Source organism: Eleutherodactylus coqui, chromosome 3, assembly GCF_035609145.1.
Source record: "Eleutherodactylus coqui strain aEleCoq1 chromosome 3, aEleCoq1.hap1, whole genome shotgun sequence".
NCBI classification, from domain to species: Eukaryota; Metazoa; Chordata; class Amphibia; order Anura; family Eleutherodactylidae; genus Eleutherodactylus; species Eleutherodactylus coqui.
In genome coordinates, this window is record NC_089839.1 from 301,237,427 (window position 1) to 301,258,005 (window position 20,579).

Here is a 20,579-nt window from a genome sequence, read left to right on the forward strand (position 1 = left end):
TGTAAGGTCTGTGCTGCGTGTAAAATGTCCCCGCGGAGAGTCCCCTCATCACTGAACACTGTGACAGCTGTGGCAGGGGATTCCATCATCCCCACGGGGAGTCTCCTCATCACTGAACACTGTGACAGCTGTGGCAGGGGATTCCATCATCCCCACGGGGAGTCTCCTCATCACTGAACACTGTGACAGCTGTGGCAGGGGATTCCATCATCCCCACAGGGAGTCCCCTCATCACTGAAAACTGACAGCACTGTCACAGTGCTCAGTGACAAGGGGACTCTCCGCAGGGATGATGGAATTCCCTGCCACAGCTGTTATAATGTTTAGTGATGATGGCACTCCCTGCGGGGATGAAAGAATCCCCTGTCACAGCTGTGACAGCTGTGGCAAAGGAACACAATGTTCTCCCATTGCTTTCAAAGGGGCCAGCGCTGCTGCAGCCACCCCATTGAAAGCAATGGGATGCAGGCAACCCCCGCAATGATATCCGGGGAAGGGCTTGAAATATAAGCCCTTCCCTGAAAGTCATCTGTAGCTGAATTCAATGAATGGCTGAGCGCTGCCTCTGATTGGCTGAGCACTGTGACCAATCACAGGCAGCGCTCAGCTGTCATTCAATGAGTGGCTGAACACTGCCTGTGATTGGCTGAGCACCCAGCCAATCAGACCCATCAATATCAAGAGGCTGGGATTTTTAAATCCCCTGCCAGGAGAAAGTGCTTTAGATCAGTGATGGGATACCATAGAGAAAACGCGACGGACAGCGGCAGAGAGGTGATGTATTTTTATTTTCTTTTTACAGCAGCTAGGGATGATTTTTAGGGAAGGGCTTATATTAAAAGCCCTTCCCTGAAAATCACTGCGGGGGTTGCCTGCATCCTATTGCTTTCAATGGGACCGGCAGCAGTAGTGCCAGCCCCATTGAAAGCAATGGGCACGGAGTTACAGTCATGTGCATTTTGTACATATGTGGAGCGCTTTTTTTTTTTTCGCACATAGGTGCGCAAAAAAAAAACGCTTGCCAGACTGAGCCCTTACCATCTTATGAGGCAGCATAGCATTGACCTTCACAAAATACCATTGTCACAAAACACAATTTAGTGATACGTAATACCATTTTGTAAGGCAGAATATAATTTTGTGCAGCAGTGGTCAGCTTGACTTGGTTTATATTATGGCTCTTACCGTTATATGTGGTGGAAGAGCGTTTAGTGTCACAAAATACCATTGTGTAAGACAGAAGATACTTTTGTGAAACAGCGGCGTACTCCACTCCATTTACATTATACCCCTTACTATCCTATAAGGCAGCTCAGCCTTTACTCTCCCTGAATACTACTAGGTGTCACAAAACAGCATTTAGTGACACATCATGACATTTTGTAAATTAGACTATAAGGGTGCCTACCTGCTACCGTTACGTTTTCACAGGGAAATCCGCAGCGTTTTTATATTTTCCAGGTGTCTATGGGACTTATTAATGTTAAAATCGCAATGCGGCAAAAAAAAAAATCGCAAAATCGCATTTTTGCCGCGTCGCAATTTTAACAAGTCCCATAGACACCTGGAGGAAAAAAACTGAAAAAGAACTGTAGTGGGTAGGCAGTAGAGATGAGCGAGTATACTCGCTAAGGCACATTACTGGAGCGAAAAAATCTGCAAGATGTTAGGTAAAACACAACAAAATCCACGTTATTTAATGAAATCCGCATATGCGCTGCGTCTTGCGGACAACCTAATAAGGAATCCTTTGTGCTCGTTCCCCAGGTCATGACGGCATCGTTACCCTGCTGAAGCACTACAAGCGCCCCCAGGAGGAATCTCCGTGTAATGAATACTCGCAGCCCGGCGGAGGTAAATATCGTCAAAGTGTTCTGCTCACCTTTATAAAGAGCGTAAACTATGGACGTTCAGAAATGGCTGTCGGCTGGCGGGTGGATTGAGCAGTAATATATATAATTTAGGATTATGGGTAGAGATGAGCGAGTAATGCCTTAGCCAAGTATGTGCCCGCTCGTCTCTAAAGATTCAGGGGCCGGCGAGGGTGACAGCTGAGTTGCGGCGGTGAGCACGGGGGAGAGAGGGAGAGAGAGAGCTTCCCTCCGTTCCTCCCTGCTCTCCCCCGCCGCTCCCCGCCCCCCACCGGTCCCCGAATCTTTAGAGACGAGCGGGGAGATACTCGGCTAAGGCACTACTCGCTCGAGTAGTTAGCCTTAGCGAGTATACTCGCTCATCTCTAATTATGGGTAATTACTCAATTTAACCCCTTAGTGATCGGCCTCTTTTGGGCCTCTGTGACGAGTTTGTTTTCCTTTTCTTTTCATCATCCCATTCCAGCAGCCATAACCTATATCTCTCCTTCACTGTCGGAGGGTTCGGGGTTTTTATCTTGGATCTACTTTGCTGCATATAAATTGTATTATACAGTATAATTTTTATTATGTTGGGGGGGGGGGGGGTAGAAAAAAAGCACAATTCCATCCTTTTTTTTATTGTTTTACGGTTCACCGTTCGTATAAATGACGTGATATAATTACAGCGATGGCACGTTTAGATGCTTTATTGTTTGTTTTTGCTGGTTTTACATGAGAAAAACACTTTTAACAAAGAAAGACTGTTTTCCTGCTCAGTTCCAAGACATGTAACATTTTTATTTTCACTTCAAATAAACTACTTGGGAGTTTTTCTTTTCTTTGCAGGATAAGTTGTAGTTTTCATTGACAGCATTTTGGGGTACATTATTTATCCCAGACATTAAACTCCATGAAAAAACAACAGAATTGCTGATTAAAGAGTGAATAAAAAGTTATAAATCATCCTACCAAAAGTAATTGGACCTCAAGAATAAAGCAAGAAGAAAAAGTAGTATTTATTCCCATATGTTAATACTTAGTGGGGCTCCTTTGGCCCTAATGACATCAGATACTGTCCATAACATATTTTCTACTAACATCTGATACACTTCAGCCGGTATTTCCCTCCATCCATCCTGCAAACGTATGGTGAGTTCTCCTAAGGAGGATGCATCGGCCCATCTATAGTGGTACAAGGACTGATGTCATTGGACAGTTGAGCAATGGAAGAATGAATAGAGGGAAATAACCAGCTGAAGTGTATCAGATACCCTGTTTCCCCAAAAATAAGAGGCGTCTTATATTAATTTTTGCTCCCAAATATGCGCTACGTCTTATTTTCAGGGGGTGTCTTATTTCGCCGCGGCAAATCCATCTGTGGCCGCTAATCCCTCAATTGTCCAGCTTTGTGGACAAAATTTCTCAGAAATCTCATCCACATGGGACAGCAAATCTGTCACGGCAAACTGGGAGAAGCCGGTGTTGTGGTGCGGATTCACCGGCCACAGAAACGGAAAAGCGTGCAGCTAGGTCGCTTCAAAACAAGCGGCTGAGTGCCGTGGGTTTTGAAGCAGCGCTTTCCCGGCGGAAATCTTACTGTTTATCGCTGTGGCCAAACTGCGAGATTTCCGCTGGAAATACGCTCTGTGAGAACCCAGCCTTAAGAATCACACACAGGTTGCCTGACTCACACACAGAGCCATAAAAAAATAAGGACTGTAAAGTAATGTACCTGTCTGCAGACAGAAGTTCCTGTACCACTTGTAAGCAAGGATGGTATTGCAGCTTCCGGCAACCAGGGGGAGCTCATCCCAGCAGACATGTACAGCAGGAACAGAACGTACAGTATGGACTTTTCCAGCCAACAAGGGGAGCTCACAACAGCACACTCGTACAGCACAGCAGGGACAGGATAACAGCAGACTGTCTGCAGATCTACCTATACATCTGGAGGTAGGAGACAACGGGGATGGCAGCAGGGGACAGGCCTCTTGACTTGCCTGCACACTTTACTATGCCTTACTATCGGGGGTGCCTTATATTTGGGGAAACACGGTATTAGTAGAAAGTATGCCACTTGTGATTAGGGCCAAAGGAGCCCCACTACGTATTACCGTACGGGATTAAATCCTACTTGGGATTCTTGCTCAGGGGTCCAATTAGTTTTGCTGCGTTGTGTACAACTTTTTCAAAAGTCCTATGTCTAGAATACATTGTGTTATAATTTTATATTTTGCATCGTTAAGGTTGTGGTGAAACCAATTATGTGTGTTTTTTTTTACTTTCCTTTTTTTTCTAAAATATGTGTCTTTCTAGGGGAGAAATCTTATTCTTTTTTACTTGTCATTTTCTTTTTTATCTTATAAGATACTTCATTGAAACGTTTTCCCCTTTCTCCGTTGAATGCCTCATCCTCTGATCGCTTTTAGAATACTTTGCAATTAATCTTTATTGCAGTGTATTATTACTGTCAGTTTTACACTCTGACAGGCAGCCCATTAGGCCCTGTCCCTGGCAGCCACATTTAGGTCCTTGGCTGCTACAGCAACCAATTGGCACCCTGCTATCATTCCTGAGGGGTGATGGTGGTCTTACAGAGTAAACCTCTTCTTATTGAAACCTCTTAGATGTCAAGGTTGCCATTGACTGCAGCATCTAATGTATAAATTGGCCAGGATCACAGGTTTCTCCGATCCCGGTCATCATAACTAAAACCTGGTATTCTAATAACACCCATGAGGGGTTTAGACTGGGCTATTGTTAGAAAAAACGGTAGCCTAGCCTAAGATCCATTAGGGTTGGGACCACCACAAAAACTTGGAGTGGTGATCACTAATGGGTTTTAAATAGAGATGAGCAAACCTACTCGTTTCGGGTGTTTTTGAACTCGAGCACCGCTTTTTCCGAGTAACTTACTACTCAGGCGAAAAGATTCGGGGGGGGGGGGGGCGGCATGGTGGAGCGGGGGGTAGCAGTGGGGAACAGGGGGGAGCTCTCTCTTTCCCCCCCCCACTCCCCTCTGCAACCCCCGGCACCCCCCGAATCTTTTCGTCCGAGTAGTGAGTTACTCAGAATAAGCGGTGCTCGAGTGCAAAAACACCCGAACCGAGTACGCTCGCTCATCTCTAGTTTTAAAGTTTTTCAGTTTTATGTAAATACATTTTAAAGTAGATATCCAGCCTCTAAGTCACAGCTCCCCTCCTACCCTCCCTGCACAATGACCAGGTGATTAAGTGTGTCCACAACACTTTCCCATAGAAGTCCTGCCCAGACTACAAGTGGCTATGGTCCATGTGGTTGCTGTAAAACAAATCTGTGGTGTTAACAGTAGCTTAGACACGATGGCCACCCCGTAATTATGTGTAGAGAATAGAATTAAAAACATCTACAATCAGGAAATAAAAACAGAATTGATACAATATTCCCTTTAGAGTAGACATTACTTCACCTTGGCTTTGAACACTCTTGAATGCAGAATGTCTATTATTGTAATTGTATTAGAAGATTAAAGGGGTTGTCTGCCCTATTTTTTCTGGATAGTTGATCAGTAGTTGATGGAGGGGTCCGTTGCTCGGGACACCATCCATCAGCTGATCATCCGACCCGCTGTCCAGTGCAGCAGTCTGGACGTTGTCATCAGCAGACAGGGGAGGAAGTACCAGTGGGAGAGTCGCTCTGCTCTTCCACTTCCTGCTCCTCTCCTGGTCAGGACTGGACGTGACCTCCTGACCAGGCAAGAAGCAGAGAGTGGAATATCAGCATGGCTCTCCCATGGAATTCAATGAGTGAAGTCGGCGCCGGCAATTCTTGCCATGAACGCCGATGATAATGTCCACTGGACAACAGGCCGGATGATCAGCTGATGGATAGGGGGCCCAAGCAGTGGACCCCTGTCCATCAACTATTGATGACCGATCTAGAGAATAGGTCATCAGTGCAACAAAAGGGCTGTCTGCTCTTGGAGATTAACATTATATGTTCTTTACTAAGAACATTTACTAAGTTTCCGTACATCTCCTTTGTGCTTGGTGATAACATTATTCTATTTGTATCTTAGATGGCGCCTATGTATCCATCCCATCTCCTCTCGGGAAGATTAAAAGCATGACAAAAGGTACAGTAAGTCATGTATGGGACCATCCTTTCCTCCTACCGCCATATTACCATGTCACAAGTTAAGACTTTCCAACTACAAATATTATATTTAGCTCTGTGCTTTATGATATCACTTTGTAGAAGTTGGAGCTCCATCTTATCATTACTTAGACTTGGGTCCTCCAATGCCTTTCAGCGCATCAGCTGACATAAGTATGCCAAAGTTGGCTATCAAAGGCAGCAATTTCAGCTTCATCCCATGAAAAGCCACAAGTTCTCTATAAATGTACGTCGTCAGTTGGTCCTTTAACTTCACCACCGATGCTTCCCATTTTTTTTGGATTCCATGAGATGGCGATTCTTGCCAGTCTCAGGGAGGCATAGAAAGTGTCGGCTATAGAGTTGGCTTTTGGTGACCCGGGATTGAAGTGGCCGTGTAACAGAGCAGCGGTAAATTTCTTCTTCATTGCTAACCCAATCATAATAAATTACCTTGAGCAGGCGACAAAGGCATCACTGCTGGAATACATCAAGTCGCTGGCTGATACGTGTGGCCATCTTCCATGTTTCAGATGGGTATAGTGCAGTCGGGACCACTGTAGTGTTCAGAAGTCGTATCTTCATTTGTAATGGGAGTGAGATGGTAGCCCATATAGGATGTAAATGATGAAAGTTGACTACGCCTTCCTGATACGACACTGAACATCCTGTTCAACATCCTCGTTATTGGTGATTGTACTGCCGCTATTGCCGATCCCAAGCCTGGATGAGAAAGGAGGCCGGTTGAGTGTGGGGCCAGCACCCCCACCCCATAAAAAAACTCAAGGTGCGATGAAAATAACAGAAGAATCTATTTTACCTATCGTTGCAGATCTCCAAATCTCCTGCTTCTCTTCACACCTCTATGAGGCTAAATCACAATTATGACTCCTTGAAGCCACCACTAAGGCTTCAAGGAGTCATAAATGCTCAAGGCCCAATGTCCACGGGCTCCCGCATGCGGAATCCGATCTGCCCATGGACATGAGGCCTTAGGTCTCCTACTTGGCCAAGCCTGGAATCAGGCTGTGAAACTTAGCCCCCTGTTGCACTTGTGCACAAGCGATGTACCAGCGGATTGGAGGCGGTTTCTATAAAAAAGACGTCCCATCACTTCAGTATGGTTGTAGTTCTCCGATGCGGCTTTCAGCTGCGTCGCAGGATTGGCAACGCATTCACAGTGAACATCGCAATTTTGGAAACGCAACATCAGTCGGAGTGACACTGCTCGTGCGGACGCACCCTGACTCTGTCTACGCAGAGGATTTGTAGCTCTGTCTCTGAGACCCTGAACTCCAACCCCATAAAGGGTTAATCCCTTGCGGCGCGTTCTGCTGGAGTGCACAGTTTTCAGGTGATAGGAAGTTTCCTCGGGATTAATCTTCCAAGAACGGCTCTTCATCGACAAATGCTTTTAATCCTCTGCGGCATAAATATTATATCAGCCCCTTCCAAACAGATTGTCATTAAATGTTCCTGCAACGGCAACAGATGCACTTAAGAATAAATAGCCGAACAAACACATTGATAGAAAGAACTTGGGCAGAACTCCAATCTGGAGAGAGCACAGATGACCGCCGTTAAAGGGAAAGATGCCGCTTTCAGGGCTTCTCTGGGAGTCATGTGCCCCCCCGCCATGGAGGTTATATAGAAGAGCAGCAATATACTGGGAATAGGGGGAGTTCATCAGAAAGACACTGAATCTGTAAAACAAGTTTAACCCCTTGAGGACGTGGCCTTTTTTTCCCCCATTTTTAGTTTTTCCTCCCCACTTTTAACCCTTTCCAATCCAATTTGTATCCTGGTTTTCCTAGGGGGCTTACTCTTTTTCTGCCGTTTATACAACAGCACAATCTGCTGGCTAAAGCCAGTACTGCATGAGGTGACACATTGGATAGGCTCCGACAGCAGAGAGGCTGGCAATATGCAGTAAGAGAACCCCGACGGATATCTACCAACATCAGAGCTGTACAGCCTTAAATCATAATGTCTTAAGACGTCAGACAGTGGATTGGAAAGGTCTAAGATATCATAACTCTTTTATTCTTCAACCAGTGTGGCTGTCTGAGGACTTGTTTTTGTGGGACAAGTTTTATTTTTCATGGGTATCATTAAAAATATCTTCTAGGGTACTGAACTTGTAAAAAATTGTAATGAAACAGAAAAAGGACACAATCTTTGCGGCATACACACTGCGGAGAAAATGACATGTAACTTTATTCTATATGTCAGTACGATTACTACAATACCAAATTTATATAGTTTTTTGGGGTTTTTTTTTTTTTTTGCTGTACTGTTTTAAAAAAATTTAATATCTTTGGAAAAACATGTAATTATTTTTTGCCGCCATCTTCCGGCCACCATAACTTTTTTATTGCTTCATCAATGTAGTAGTGTGAGGGCTGTTTGTTGCCGGACATCCTGTAATTTCTATTGGTACCATTTTGGGGTACATATGACTTTTTCATTGCTTTTTATTACATTTTTTCTTTGAGATGGGAGTGAGCAAAAAAGCGCAATTCTGGCGTTGTGTATTTTTTATTCTGACAACGTTCACCATGCGGGATAAATAATGTGTTACTTTGATAGATCTGGCTGTTTTTTACTAATTTCTACATATTTTTTTTCGTTCCCATGGAGGACTCGAACTTGCGATGGTTTGATCGCTCCTGCAGTATAATGTAATACCATAGTATTACATTACACCACGATCTGACAGTCAGTCTATGAAGCCATGTCACAGGTATGACTTCATAGGCAATCTGCAATGGCAGCCCAGGAAGCCTTCAGAAGGCCCCACACAGAAGAAAGTTATCATGTCATTTATACCGAACGTCATAATAAAGAAATTTTAAAAAAACAATAGCAGAATTGGTTTTCTCTCAAAAACATTAACCCTTTCCAATCCACTGTCTGACCTCTGAAGACATTACGATTTAAGGCTGTACAGCTCCGATGTTGGAAGTCTTCCGTTGGGGTTCTCTTACTGTATATTGCCAGCCTCTCTGCTGTCGGAGCCTATCCAACGTGTCACCTCATGCAGTACTGGCTTTAGCCAGCAGATAGCGCCGTTGTGTAACGGCAGAAAAAGAGTAAGCCCCCTAGGAAAAACAGGATACAAATTGGATTGGAAAGGGTTAATAAAAGTTATACCATATATTATATGCACCCCAGAATGGTACCAGCATAAACTACAACTCATCACACAACAAACAAGCCTTCATATACTTAAGTCGATGGAAAAATAAAATTATGGCTTCTGAAAGGTGAAGATTTAAATCCCCCCCAAAATTGTTGCATTCTTAAGTAGCAAACTAGTCCGCCTCATTAAAGGGTTATAGGGAAACAGACAGAAAATATAACAACCCTTATAAAGGAACACTCCAGGCAGAACTAATCCACTGTATAGGGTCCTCAGGGGTGGAGCATGACTTGGCGGCTCCACCCCTGAGCACCACATAAGCAAAAAAATTACAAAACCTAGTACAGTGCTTACAATTTCTAATGTCAGGGGAGCTTTTGTGTCTTCGCCTGAAGATAACACCTCGTATGCTCTGACACCTCCGTGTTATGTAGCAACACTAGACCCATAACAATCAGTCAGCCCAGAGTTTGTACAGGTAGGAAGATGAAGAAGGAGATCCCATTGCTTGCTAAGAAGTTTAGTGTCCTATCATAACACTGAGCTGCCAGAGTACAGGATTTGCTGTCATGGGGCCCAAAGGGTCTTATCTTTAATTTCAGCCTCTGAAACTTAGGAATAAAATACAATCTTGTACATATTTCAACATTGTATTGTAAGCTACTGAGGTGAACCCAAAGAAACAGCACATGGGCCTTCTGCTTTCTACCCTCACTGTTAACCCTCTCCTCCCTAGCCTGTGAAGTGCTTCTCTTTTGTATTGTGAGTCCACCAGTGATCACAGTGGGTCATTATGGGCCCCCATACTCCACACTTTGGGGATGTACAGTCTGAACAGCGGTCTTCTCCTTTAAAGGGGTTGTCCAGTTTCACATTTTTAATGGCCTATCCTTTAGGATAGGACATCTATAGTAGATCAGCAATTAGCTGTAAACTGGGTCTATGTGCTCCTGCACTGTGCTGATTTCTGCAGGAAGCAGGCAGCTCCGTTCTCACTGCAGTGGCCAGGCTTAGTATTGCCAAGTATCCATTCACTTCAATGCCTGTAGTACCAATCATGGCCACTGCAGTAGGAACAGAGCTATCTGCTTCCTGCAGAAGTCATCTCAGTGCAGGAGCACAAAGGTGCAGCTTAGAGCTGATCAGCAGGGGTCTCAGGCTGTGAACTCTCGTCAATCTACTATTGATGGCCATCAATAATTTATAACTGGGCAGCCCCTATAAAGTCTTCCTTTGTATTCTATGTACGAGTTCAGTACAGCAGATAATCTCTTCATTTTTATTCACAAGCGTTTTGTTAGATTACTTTATTTTTTGTTATTTCCTTGCAGAAAAAGCTGATGTTCTGCTCCTGCGTGCCAGCCTGCCCTCGCACTTTCACCTTCAGATGTCAGAAATTGAATTTCATGAAATAATTGGATCAGGTGTGAGATGCGACGCCAGCCGCCGACTCAGAAGTGCCGTTAATTATTTACTTGGAGTGGTTACCCATTTTTTTGATATTTTGTAGGGTCATTCGGAAAAGTATACAAAGGAAGATGCAGAAATAAAATTGTCGCCATTAAGCGGTAAAGTCGAAGAAGTTTATTTCAATTTCACTTTATGGCTAATGAAAGAAATGAAGGAGAAAATGATATTTCTTCATTACCGAGTTTTGTAATCTAAAATATATATTTATTTTTTTAGACTTCATGGATTATTATCGCTGTATTACAGTATTATGGCGTCTCACCGCAGCGCTGACATTAGCCTGGGATATGGGATGTTAGCGTAAAACTCAACATCCACACCCACCGCTGCACCGGGCTGATAATAATCGTTATCTCTATAGCACCAGCATATTTCACAAGAGCTGACAGTCTATGAGGAAATAGGGGGGACACAAGAGCTTACAGTCTATGAGGGAATAGGGGGACACAAGAGCTTACAGTCTATGAGGAAATAGGGGGACACAAGAGCTTACAGCCTATGAGGAAATAGGGGGACACAAGAGCCTACAGTCTATGGGGAAATAGAGGGACACAAGAGCTTACACTCTATGAGGGAATAGAGGGACACAAGAGCTGACAGTCTATGGGCAATAGGGGGACACAAGAGCTTACAGTCTATGGGCAATAGGGGGACACAAGAGCTTACAGTCTATGAGGGAATAGGGGGGACACAAGAGCTTACAGTCCATGAGGAAATAGGGGGACACAAGAGCTTACAGTCTATGAGGAAATAGGAGGACACAAGAGCTTACAGTCTATGAGGAAATAGGGGGAACACAAGAGCTTACAGTCTATGGGGAAATGGGGGACACAAGAGCTTACAGTCTATGAGGAAATAGGGGGACACAAGAGCTTACAGTCTATGAGGGAATAGGGGGAACACAAGAGCTTACAGTCTATGGGGAAATGGGGGACACAAGAGCTTACAGTCTATGAGGAAATAGGGGGACACAAGAGCTTACAGTCTATGAGGGAATAGGGGGGACACAAGAGCTTACAGTCTATGGGGAAATGGGGGGACACAAGAGCTTACAGTCTATGAGGGAATAGGGGGACACAAGAGCTTACAGTCTATGAGGGAATAGGGGGACACAAGAGCTTACAGTCTATGGGGAAATGGGGGGACACAAGAGCTTACAGTCTATAAGGGAATAGGGGGACACAAGAGCTTACAGTCTATGAGGGAATAGGGGGACACAAGAGCTTACAGTCTATGAGGAAATAGGGGGACACAAGAGCTTACAGTCTATGAGGGAAAGGGGGGACACAAGAGCTTACAGTCTATGAGGAGATAGGGGGACACAAGAGCTTACAATCTATGAGGAGATAGGGGGACACAAGAGATTACAGTCTATGAGGGAATAGGTGGACACAAGAGCTTACAGTCTATGAGGGAATAGGGGGACACAAGAGCTTACAGTCTATGAGGGAATAGGGGGACACAAGAGATTATTGTCTATGAGGAAATAGAGGTAACAGTGCTTGTATAATGCTTATATAGAACAAGCTCTGCTACCTCTTGTGCCCCGCTATTCCCTCATAGACTGTAAGCTCTTGTGCCTATTCCCTCATAGATTGTAAGCTCTTGTGTCCTGCTATTTCCTCATAGACTGTAAGCTCTTGTGTCCCCCTATTTCCTCATAGACTGTAAGCTCTTGTGTCCCCTCTATTCCCTCATAGACTGTAAACTCTTGTGTCCCCCTATTCCCTCATAGACTGTAAGCTCTTGTGTCCCCCTATTCCCTCATAGACTGTTAGCTCTTGTGTCCCCCTATTCCCTCATAGACTGTAAGCTCTTGTGTCCCCCTATTCCCTCATAGACTGTAAGCTCTTGTGTCCCCCTATTTCCTCATAGACTGTAAGCTCTTGTGTCCCCCTATTCCCTCATAGACTGTAAACTCTTGTGTCCCCCTATTTCCTCATAGACTGTAAGCTCTTGTGTCCCCTCTATTCCCTCATAGACTGTAAGCTCTTGTGTCCCCCTATTTCCTCATAGACTGTAAACTCTTGTGTCCCCCTATTCCCTCATAGACTGTAAGCTCTTGTCCCCCTATTTCCTCATAGACTGTAAGCTCTTGTGTCCCCTCTATTCCCTCATAGACTGTAAGCTCTTGTGTCCCCCTATTCCTCATAGACTGTAAGCTCTTGTGTCCCCCTATTTCCTCATAGACTGTAAGCTCTTGTATCCCCCTATTTCCTCATAGACTGTAAGCTCGTGTCCCCCTATTCCCTCATAGACTGTAAGCTCTTGTGTCCCCTATTTCCTCATAGACTGTAAGCTCTTGTCCCCCTATTTCCCCATAGACTGTAAGCTCTTGTGTGCCCCCTATTTCTCATAGACTGTAAGCTCTTGTGTCCCCTCTATTTCCTCATGTAAGCTCTTGTATCCCCATATTACCTCATAGATTGTAAGCTCTTGTGTCCCCTCTATTTCCTCATAGACTGTAAGCTCTTGTATCCCCCTATTCCCTCATAGACTGTAAGCTCTTGTGTCCCCCTATTTCCTCATAGACTGTAAGCTCTTGTGTCCCCCTATTGCCTCATAGACTGTAAGCTCTTGTGTTCCCCTATTTCCTCATAGACTGTAAGCTCTTGTGTCCCCCTATTCCCTCATAGACTGTAAGCTCTTGTTTCCCCCTATTTCCTCATAGACTGTAAGCTCTTGTGTCCCCCTATTGCCTCATAGACTGTAAGCTCTTGTGTCCCCCTATTTCCTCATAGACTGTAAGCTCTTGTGTCCCCCTATTCCCTCATAGACTGTAAGCTCTTGTCCCCCTATTTCCCCATAGACTGTAAGCTCTTGTGTCCCCCTATTTCTCATAGACTGTAAGCTCTTGTGTCTCCCTATTTCCTCATAGACTGTAAGCTCTTGTGTCCCACTATTTCTCATAGACTGTAAGCTCTTGTGCCCCCCTATTCCCTCATAGACTGTAAGCTCTTGTCCCACTATTTCCCCATAGACTGTAAGCTCTTGTGTCCTCCTATTTTCTCATAGACTGTAAGCTCTTGTGTCCTCCTATTTCGCCATAGACTGTAAGCTCTTGTGTCCCTCTATTTCCTCATAGACTGTAAGCTCTTCTGTCCCTCTATTACCTCATGGACTGTAAGCTCTTGTATCCCCCTATTACCTCATAGACTGTAAGCTCTTGTGTCCCTCTATTTCCTCATAGACTGTAAGCTCTTCTGTCCCTCTATTACCTCATGGACTGTAAGCTCTTGTGTCCCCCTATTTCCTCATAGACTGTAAGCTCTTGTGTCCCCCTATCTCCTCATAGACTGTAAGCTCTTGTGTCCCTCTATCCCCTCATAGACTGTAAGCTCTTGTGTCCCCCTATTCCCTCATAGACTGTAAGCTTTTGTGTCCCCCTATTTCCTCATAGACTGTAAGCTCTTGTGTCCCCCTATTCCCTCATAGACTGTAAGCTCTTGTGTCCCCCTATTCCCTCATAGACTGTAAGCTCTTGTGTCCCCCTATTTCCTCATAGACTGTAAGCTCTTGCGTCCCCCTATTCCCTCATAGACTGTAAGCTCCAGTGTCCCCCTATTTCCTCATAGACTGTAAGCTCTTGTGTCCCCCTATTCCCTCATAGACTGTAAGCTCCAGTGTCCCCCTATTCCCTCATAGACTGTAAGCTCTTGTGTCCCCCCTTTCCCTCATAGACTGTAAGCTCTTGTGTCCCCCTATTTCCTCATAGACTGTAAGCTCTTGTGTCCCCCTATTCCCTCATAGACTGTAAGCTCTTGTGTCCCCCTATTTCCTCATAGACTGTAAGCTCTTGTGTCCCCCTATTCCCTCATAGACTGTAAGCTCTTGTATCCCCCTATTCCCTCATAGACCGTAAGCTCTTGTGTCCCCCTATTTCCTCATAGACTGTAAGCTCTTGTGTCCCCCCATTTCCTCATAGACTGTAAGCTCTTGTGTCCCCCTATTTCCTCATACACTGTAAGCTCTTGTATCCCCCTATTCCCTCATAGACCGTAAGCTCTTGTGTCCCCCTATTCCCTCATAGACCGTAAGCTCTTGTATCCCCCTATTCCCTCATAGACCGTAAGCTCTTGTGTCCCCCTATTTCCTCATAGACTGTAAGCTCTTGTGTCCCCCTATTTCCTCATAGACTGTAAGCTTTTGTGTCCCCCTATTCCCTCATAGACTGTAAGCTCTTGTGTCCCCCTATTCCCTCATAGACTGTAAGCTCTTGTGTCCCCTCTATTTCCTCATAGACTGTAAGCTGCTCTGTTCCCCCTCTTTCCTCATAGACTGTAAGCTCTTGTGTCCCTCCTATTTCCTCATAGACTGTAAGCTCTTGTGTCCACCTATATCCTCATAGACTGTAAGCTCTTGCATCCCCCTATTTCCTCATAGACTGTAAGCTCTTGTGTCCACCTATATCCTCATAGACTGTAAGCTCTTGTGTCCCCCTATTTCCTCATAGACTGTAAGCTCTTGTGTCCACCTATATCCTCATAGACTGTAAGCTCTTGCGTCCCCCCTATTTCCTCATAGACTGTAAGCTCTTGTGTCCCCCCTATTTCCTCATAGACTGTAAGCTCTTCTGTCCCCCTATTCCCTCATAGACTGTAAGCTCTTGTGCCCCTTATTCCCTCATAGACTGTAAGCTCTTGTGTCCCCCTATTTCCTCATAGACTGTCAGCTCTTGTGTCCCCCTATTACCTCATAGACTGTAAGCTCTTGTGTCCCCCTATTTCCTCATAGACTGTAAGCTCTTGTGCCCCCTATTTCCTCATAGACTGTAAGCTCCAGTGTCCCCCTATTCCCTCATAGACCGTAAGCTCTTGTGTCCCCCTATTTCCTCATAGACTGTAAGCTCTTGTGTCCCCCTATTCCCTCATAGACTGTAAACTCTTGTGTCCCCCTATTCCCTCATAGACTGTAAGCTCTTGTGTCCCCCTATTCCCTCATAGACTGTAAGCTCTTGTGTCCCCCTATTTCCTCATAGACTGTAAACTCTTGTGTCCCCCTATTCCCTCATAGACTGTAAGCTCTTGTGTTCCCCCTATTCCCTCATAGACTGTAAGCTCTTGTGTCCCTCTATTCCCTCATAGACTGTAAGCTCTTGTGTCCCCTATTTCCTTATAGACTGTAAGCTCTTGTGTCCCCTCTATTCCCTCATAGACCGTAAGCTCTTGTGTCCCCCTATTTCCTCATAGACTGTAAGCTCTTGTGTCCCCCTATTTCCTCATAGACTGTAAGCTCTTGTGTCCCCCTATTCCCTCATAGACCGTAAGCTCTTGTGTCCCCCCTATGTCCTCATAGACTGTAAGCTCTTGTGTCCCCCTATTCCCTCATAGACTGTAAGCTCTTGTGTCCCCCTATTCCCTCATAGACTGTAAGCTCTTGTGTGCCCCCTATTTCCTCATAGACTGTAAGCTCTTGTGTCCCTCCTATTTCCTCATAGACTGTAAGCTCTTGTGTCCCCCCTATTTCCTCATAGACTGTAAGCTCTTGTGTCCCCCTATTTCCTCATAGACTGTAAGCTCTTGTGTCCCCCTATTCCCTCATAGACTGTAAGCTCTTGTGTGCCCCCTATCTCCTCATAGACTGTAAGCTCTTGTGTCCCCCTATTCCCTCATAGATTGTTAGCTCTTGTGTCCCCCTCTTTCCTCATGGACTGTAAGCTCTTGTGTCATATTTCCTCATAGACTGTAAGCCCTTGCGTCCCCCCTATATCCTCATAGATTGTAAGCTTTTGTGTCCCACTTCCTCATAAATTGTAAGCTCTTGTGTCCCCCTATTTCCTCATAGATTGTAAGCTCTTGTGCTCCCTCCATCCTCAATTTCCAGACAGAGTCTTTATTTTATATACATAGGGTAGTATACATAAAGCTGTATGAGCTGCTCGCTGTGTATGTACAGATATTAGGTGTGTTAGGATGTATGGATTGTAGGGGTTACAGTGGGATGAAGGGTTCTGAGGGGATAAATGGAGAACAGTTGGAGGATCTGATTGGCCTCCCTAAAGCGATGTGTTTTGATGGCTTTCGTTAAACTGTGGCTATTTGAGATTAACCTGGTTGTCTGGGGTAGCACAGCCAGGATAACCGGAGCAGCTCAGGAGAAGTCTTGTTGACAACAGTGGGAGGTTTAGACTATGGTAGAATTTAGTTTAAGGTCATTAGTAGAGCGGAGAGCATGGGTAAGGAGGTAGATAGAGATGGTGGAGGAGATATAGGGCAGTGCAGCACTGTGGAGAGCCTTATGGGTGAGACTAATGAGCATAAATTGTATTCTATAGTGCATGGGTAACCAGTGTAGTGACTGGCACAGGGTGGCGGCATCAGTGTAGTGACTGGCACAGGGTGGAAGCATCAGTGAAGGGACTGGCACAGGGTGGCGTTATTGGTGTAGTGACTGGCACAGGGTGAAGATATGGGTGTACCGACTGACACAGTGTAGAAGTATCAGTGTAGGGACTGGCACAGAGTGGAGGTACAGGTGTAATGACTGGCACAGGGTGAAGATATGGGTGTACCGACTGACACAGTGTAGAAGTATCAGTGTAGGGACTGGCACAGAGTGGAGGTACAGGTGTGGTGACTGGCACAGGGTGGAGGTATCAGCGTAGTAATTGGCTTAGGGTGGAGGTATCAGTGTAGTGACTGGCACAGGGTGGAGATACAGGGTAATGACTGGCACAGGGTGGAGGTATCAGTGTAGCGAATAGCACAGGGTGGAGGTATCGGTGTAGTGACCAACACGGGGTGGAAATATGGGTGTAGTGACTATTACAGGGTAGAAGTATCAGTGTAGTGACTGGCACAGGGTGGAGGCAATAGTGTAGTAACTGGCACAGGGTGGAGGTATCGGTGTAGTGACCAACACGGGGTGGAAATATGGGTGTAGTGACTATTACAGGGTAGAAGTATCAGTGTAGTGACTGACACAGGGTGGAGGTACAGGTGTAGTGACTAGCACAGAGTGGAGGTATCCATGTAGTGACTGGCACAGAATGTAGATATCAGTGTAGTGATTGGTATGGTATAGAGGTATGGGTGTAGTTACTGGCACAGGGTGGAGGTATAGGTGTAGTGACTGGCACAGGGTGGAGGTATCCGTGTAGTGGCTGGCACGGAGAGGAGATATCAGTGTAGTGATTGGTATGGTATAGAGGTATGGGTGTAGTGACTGGCACAGGGTGGAGGTATAGGTGTAGTGACTGGCACAGGGTGGAGGTATCAGTGTAGTGGCTGGCACAGAGTGGAGATATCAGTGTAGTGATTGGCATGGGGTAGAGGTATGGGTGCAATGACTGACAAAGAGCGGAAGTATGGGTGTAGTGACTGGTATTGATGTAGCAGGTCAACAGAAAGATGAGTCTGGCTGTTGCAATCAGGTAGATTGGAGAGGGGAAAGTTTAGTGAGTGGGTGACCAATCGGTTGTGAGTTACAGTAATACGAAAAAAGTGGATCAAGGCAACAACAAGAGTTTTTGATGTTTCCACAGTGAGAAAATGGTGGATTCTGGGGATACTTTTGAGGTGCAGGTGATTGAATATGGGTAGAGATGAGTGAGTATACTTGCTAAGGCACATTACTCGAGGTAGTAGTGCCTTAGCCGAGTATCTCCCCGCTCGTCTCTAAAGATTCGGGGGCCGGCGGGGGGCGGGGAGGAACGGAGGGGAGATCTGGAGGGGAGATCTCTCTCTCCCTCTCTCCCCCCCGCTCTCCGCCGCAACTCACCAGTCACCCGCGCCGGCCCCCGAATCTTTAGAGACGAGCGGGGAGATACTCGGCTAAGGCACTACTCGCTCGAGTAATGTGCCTTAGCGTGTATACTCGCTCATCTCTAAATATGGGGAGTGAAGGAAAGATTTGAGTCAGGTGTGGCCCCATGACAGTTATGGTGGCCCCTCGGACTGGAATGCAAATAGAGATTTGTGCCCGGTTATTGCATTACAAATCAACTCTATTGTAGTGAATTGGGCTGCAATCCCACATACAGCCTGTGGACATGTGTGGCGATGTTTATGCAAGAAAGCAGCCATGGTTTTCTAATCCTGAAGTTCTTTAATATCCAGTACAGAGGAAAATAATACAAAATCGGCTGCCATTACTTTGTTTTTAAATTAACGGAGTCTTGAAAATGGTTCCCTTTTCTCAGCCTTCTGGCTTTAAGAAATGTCAGATTATCATGTAATTCTTTGGCACGAAGACAGGTCCCAGATTACGAGGATTTCTGGATGATCAAACGCTGGATTAAAGGAATTTCACTATATTGTTTTAATGATTTTTGTGTACTGTATGTTATTATGTACCTTGAACGGCCGCATTATTAGAGCCCAACCCTTTCATGATTTGATTCTCCCTGGGCGGTAATTCTCCCCGTGACCCCGCGTCACGTGACAAGTTTTCCAGATCAGTTTCAATATGAACTTAGTGGACTCTTCCCTTCTCCGTGTGATAGTACATGGTACCACCGTTCATCCTGCTTTCATGCTGTCTGTTGTATTACCTCGATCCTTGTACAATTATGAGTATTTTATTGTTTTTCTTGCCCTTTTCCTCTTAGATACAGAGCCAACACTTACTGCTCCAAATCAGATGTGGACATGTTCTGCCGGGAGGTCTCCATACTGTGTCGCCTCAATCACCCTTGCGTCATTCAGTTTGTTGGAGCTTGTTTGGATGATCCCAGTCAATTTGCCATTGTGACGCAATACGTCTCGGGAGGGTCTCTCTTTTCTCTTCTACATGAGCAAAAAAGGTATTTTACTTGAAAAGATGATAAGGTTTCATAAAGGTAGATTCAGTGACCAGTATAAATGCTTCCAATATTCCAACAGAGGATGATTTCTGTGGATTGGTATTGCTGGCTGAGTCTCACTGAAGTGAATGGGACTCAGCCTGCAATACCAATCCTGGCCACTGCAAAATGTACAGAGCTGTCTGCTTCCTGCAGCAAAACAGCTTAATACACAAAGATACTGACCCAGGAGAACAGCTGATCGCTAGGGGGTCCCAGGCGGTGGCCCCCTCACTGATCTGATATTGATGACCTATCATGAGGATAGGCCATGAATAATTCAATACTAGATAACCTATTTAAGCTCATTCTAGTGGTGGCAGCAGGCAGACTGAATTTTACCTTTAACTTTTTAGCCAAAAGGACCCAGGGACATTTCTATAGCAACAGGGGGAGGAGCTATCTTCACAGGTGGCTCCCATGAACTCAGAGGCTGCAGGTTGACAAAACTGCAAACACTGTGATAACAATGTCTGCACTCTCTGCCTCTCCTGCTGTTACAGTGTGTGTGTATACCCATTATAGTGGATTTACTAACTATTTGGCCAAAATGTCTCTGAAAGACTGAATCGTCCTGGGAAAGCAAAGATACTGCCTCCTTGCTGTTTAGACCCAGACAGAGCAATGCAGCATTGGAATAAGGGCAAGAAAGTTAGAACAGTGAACTACTGGCGAAAGGACAAGTGATAGTGAATTGCAAACAGCAGACTAACAGAAAAATGGGGAAGACCACCTGAAAATCAGAACTCACAAACATGAAACAGAGTGCAGACAGCAGCAAATGAGGGTAAGGAGAACCTGGTGGAGTTTAGAAAAGTTGTTGAAAACTCAGGTACACTTTAAAGTTTGATATTCTTACTGCATGCAGATTATTATTGAGTTCAATGGATGCTGTATACATCTGCATGCAATAGCTCCTCCTAGGGGTGATTAGAGGAAGTCAGAAGTTATCATTTTACTCTATAACTGGAGAAAAGAAAGCAGCAGATTCAAAGGCGAAAACCTCAACTCTTATAAAGATATATTGAAGAATGAATCAGTGCGGGAATTTCGGAGCAAAAACCTAAGGTTGTAGTTGAAGTTACATCCCCCACAGTGGGACCTCACTAATCCCGAGAATGAAGAGAAAGCAGTGTTGATTCCGAGCCGCATCCCCTTCTGTGTTTTTCCTCCACAGCGGTACTCCTGGCCGCCGGCT

At 45.2% G+C, this 20,579-nt stretch overlaps 1 protein-coding gene across 1 annotated transcript in view; it reads left to right on the forward strand.

The window, feature by feature from the left end:
- LOC136621924 (serine/threonine-protein kinase TNNI3K) overlaps positions 1-20,579 on the forward strand; it is a 328,182-nt gene that overhangs the window by 115,372 nt on the left and 192,231 nt on the right. Inside the window, exons 14-18 of the mRNA XM_066597788.1 lie at positions 1,768-1,854; positions 5,911-5,967; positions 10,461-10,553; positions 10,640-10,697; positions 19,148-19,342. Coding sequence (XP_066453885.1) covers positions 1,768-1,854; positions 5,911-5,967; positions 10,461-10,553; positions 10,640-10,697; positions 19,148-19,342 — 490 coding nt within the window. The remainder of the gene's footprint in view (positions 1-1,767; positions 1,855-5,910; positions 5,968-10,460; positions 10,554-10,639; positions 10,698-19,147; positions 19,343-20,579) is intronic.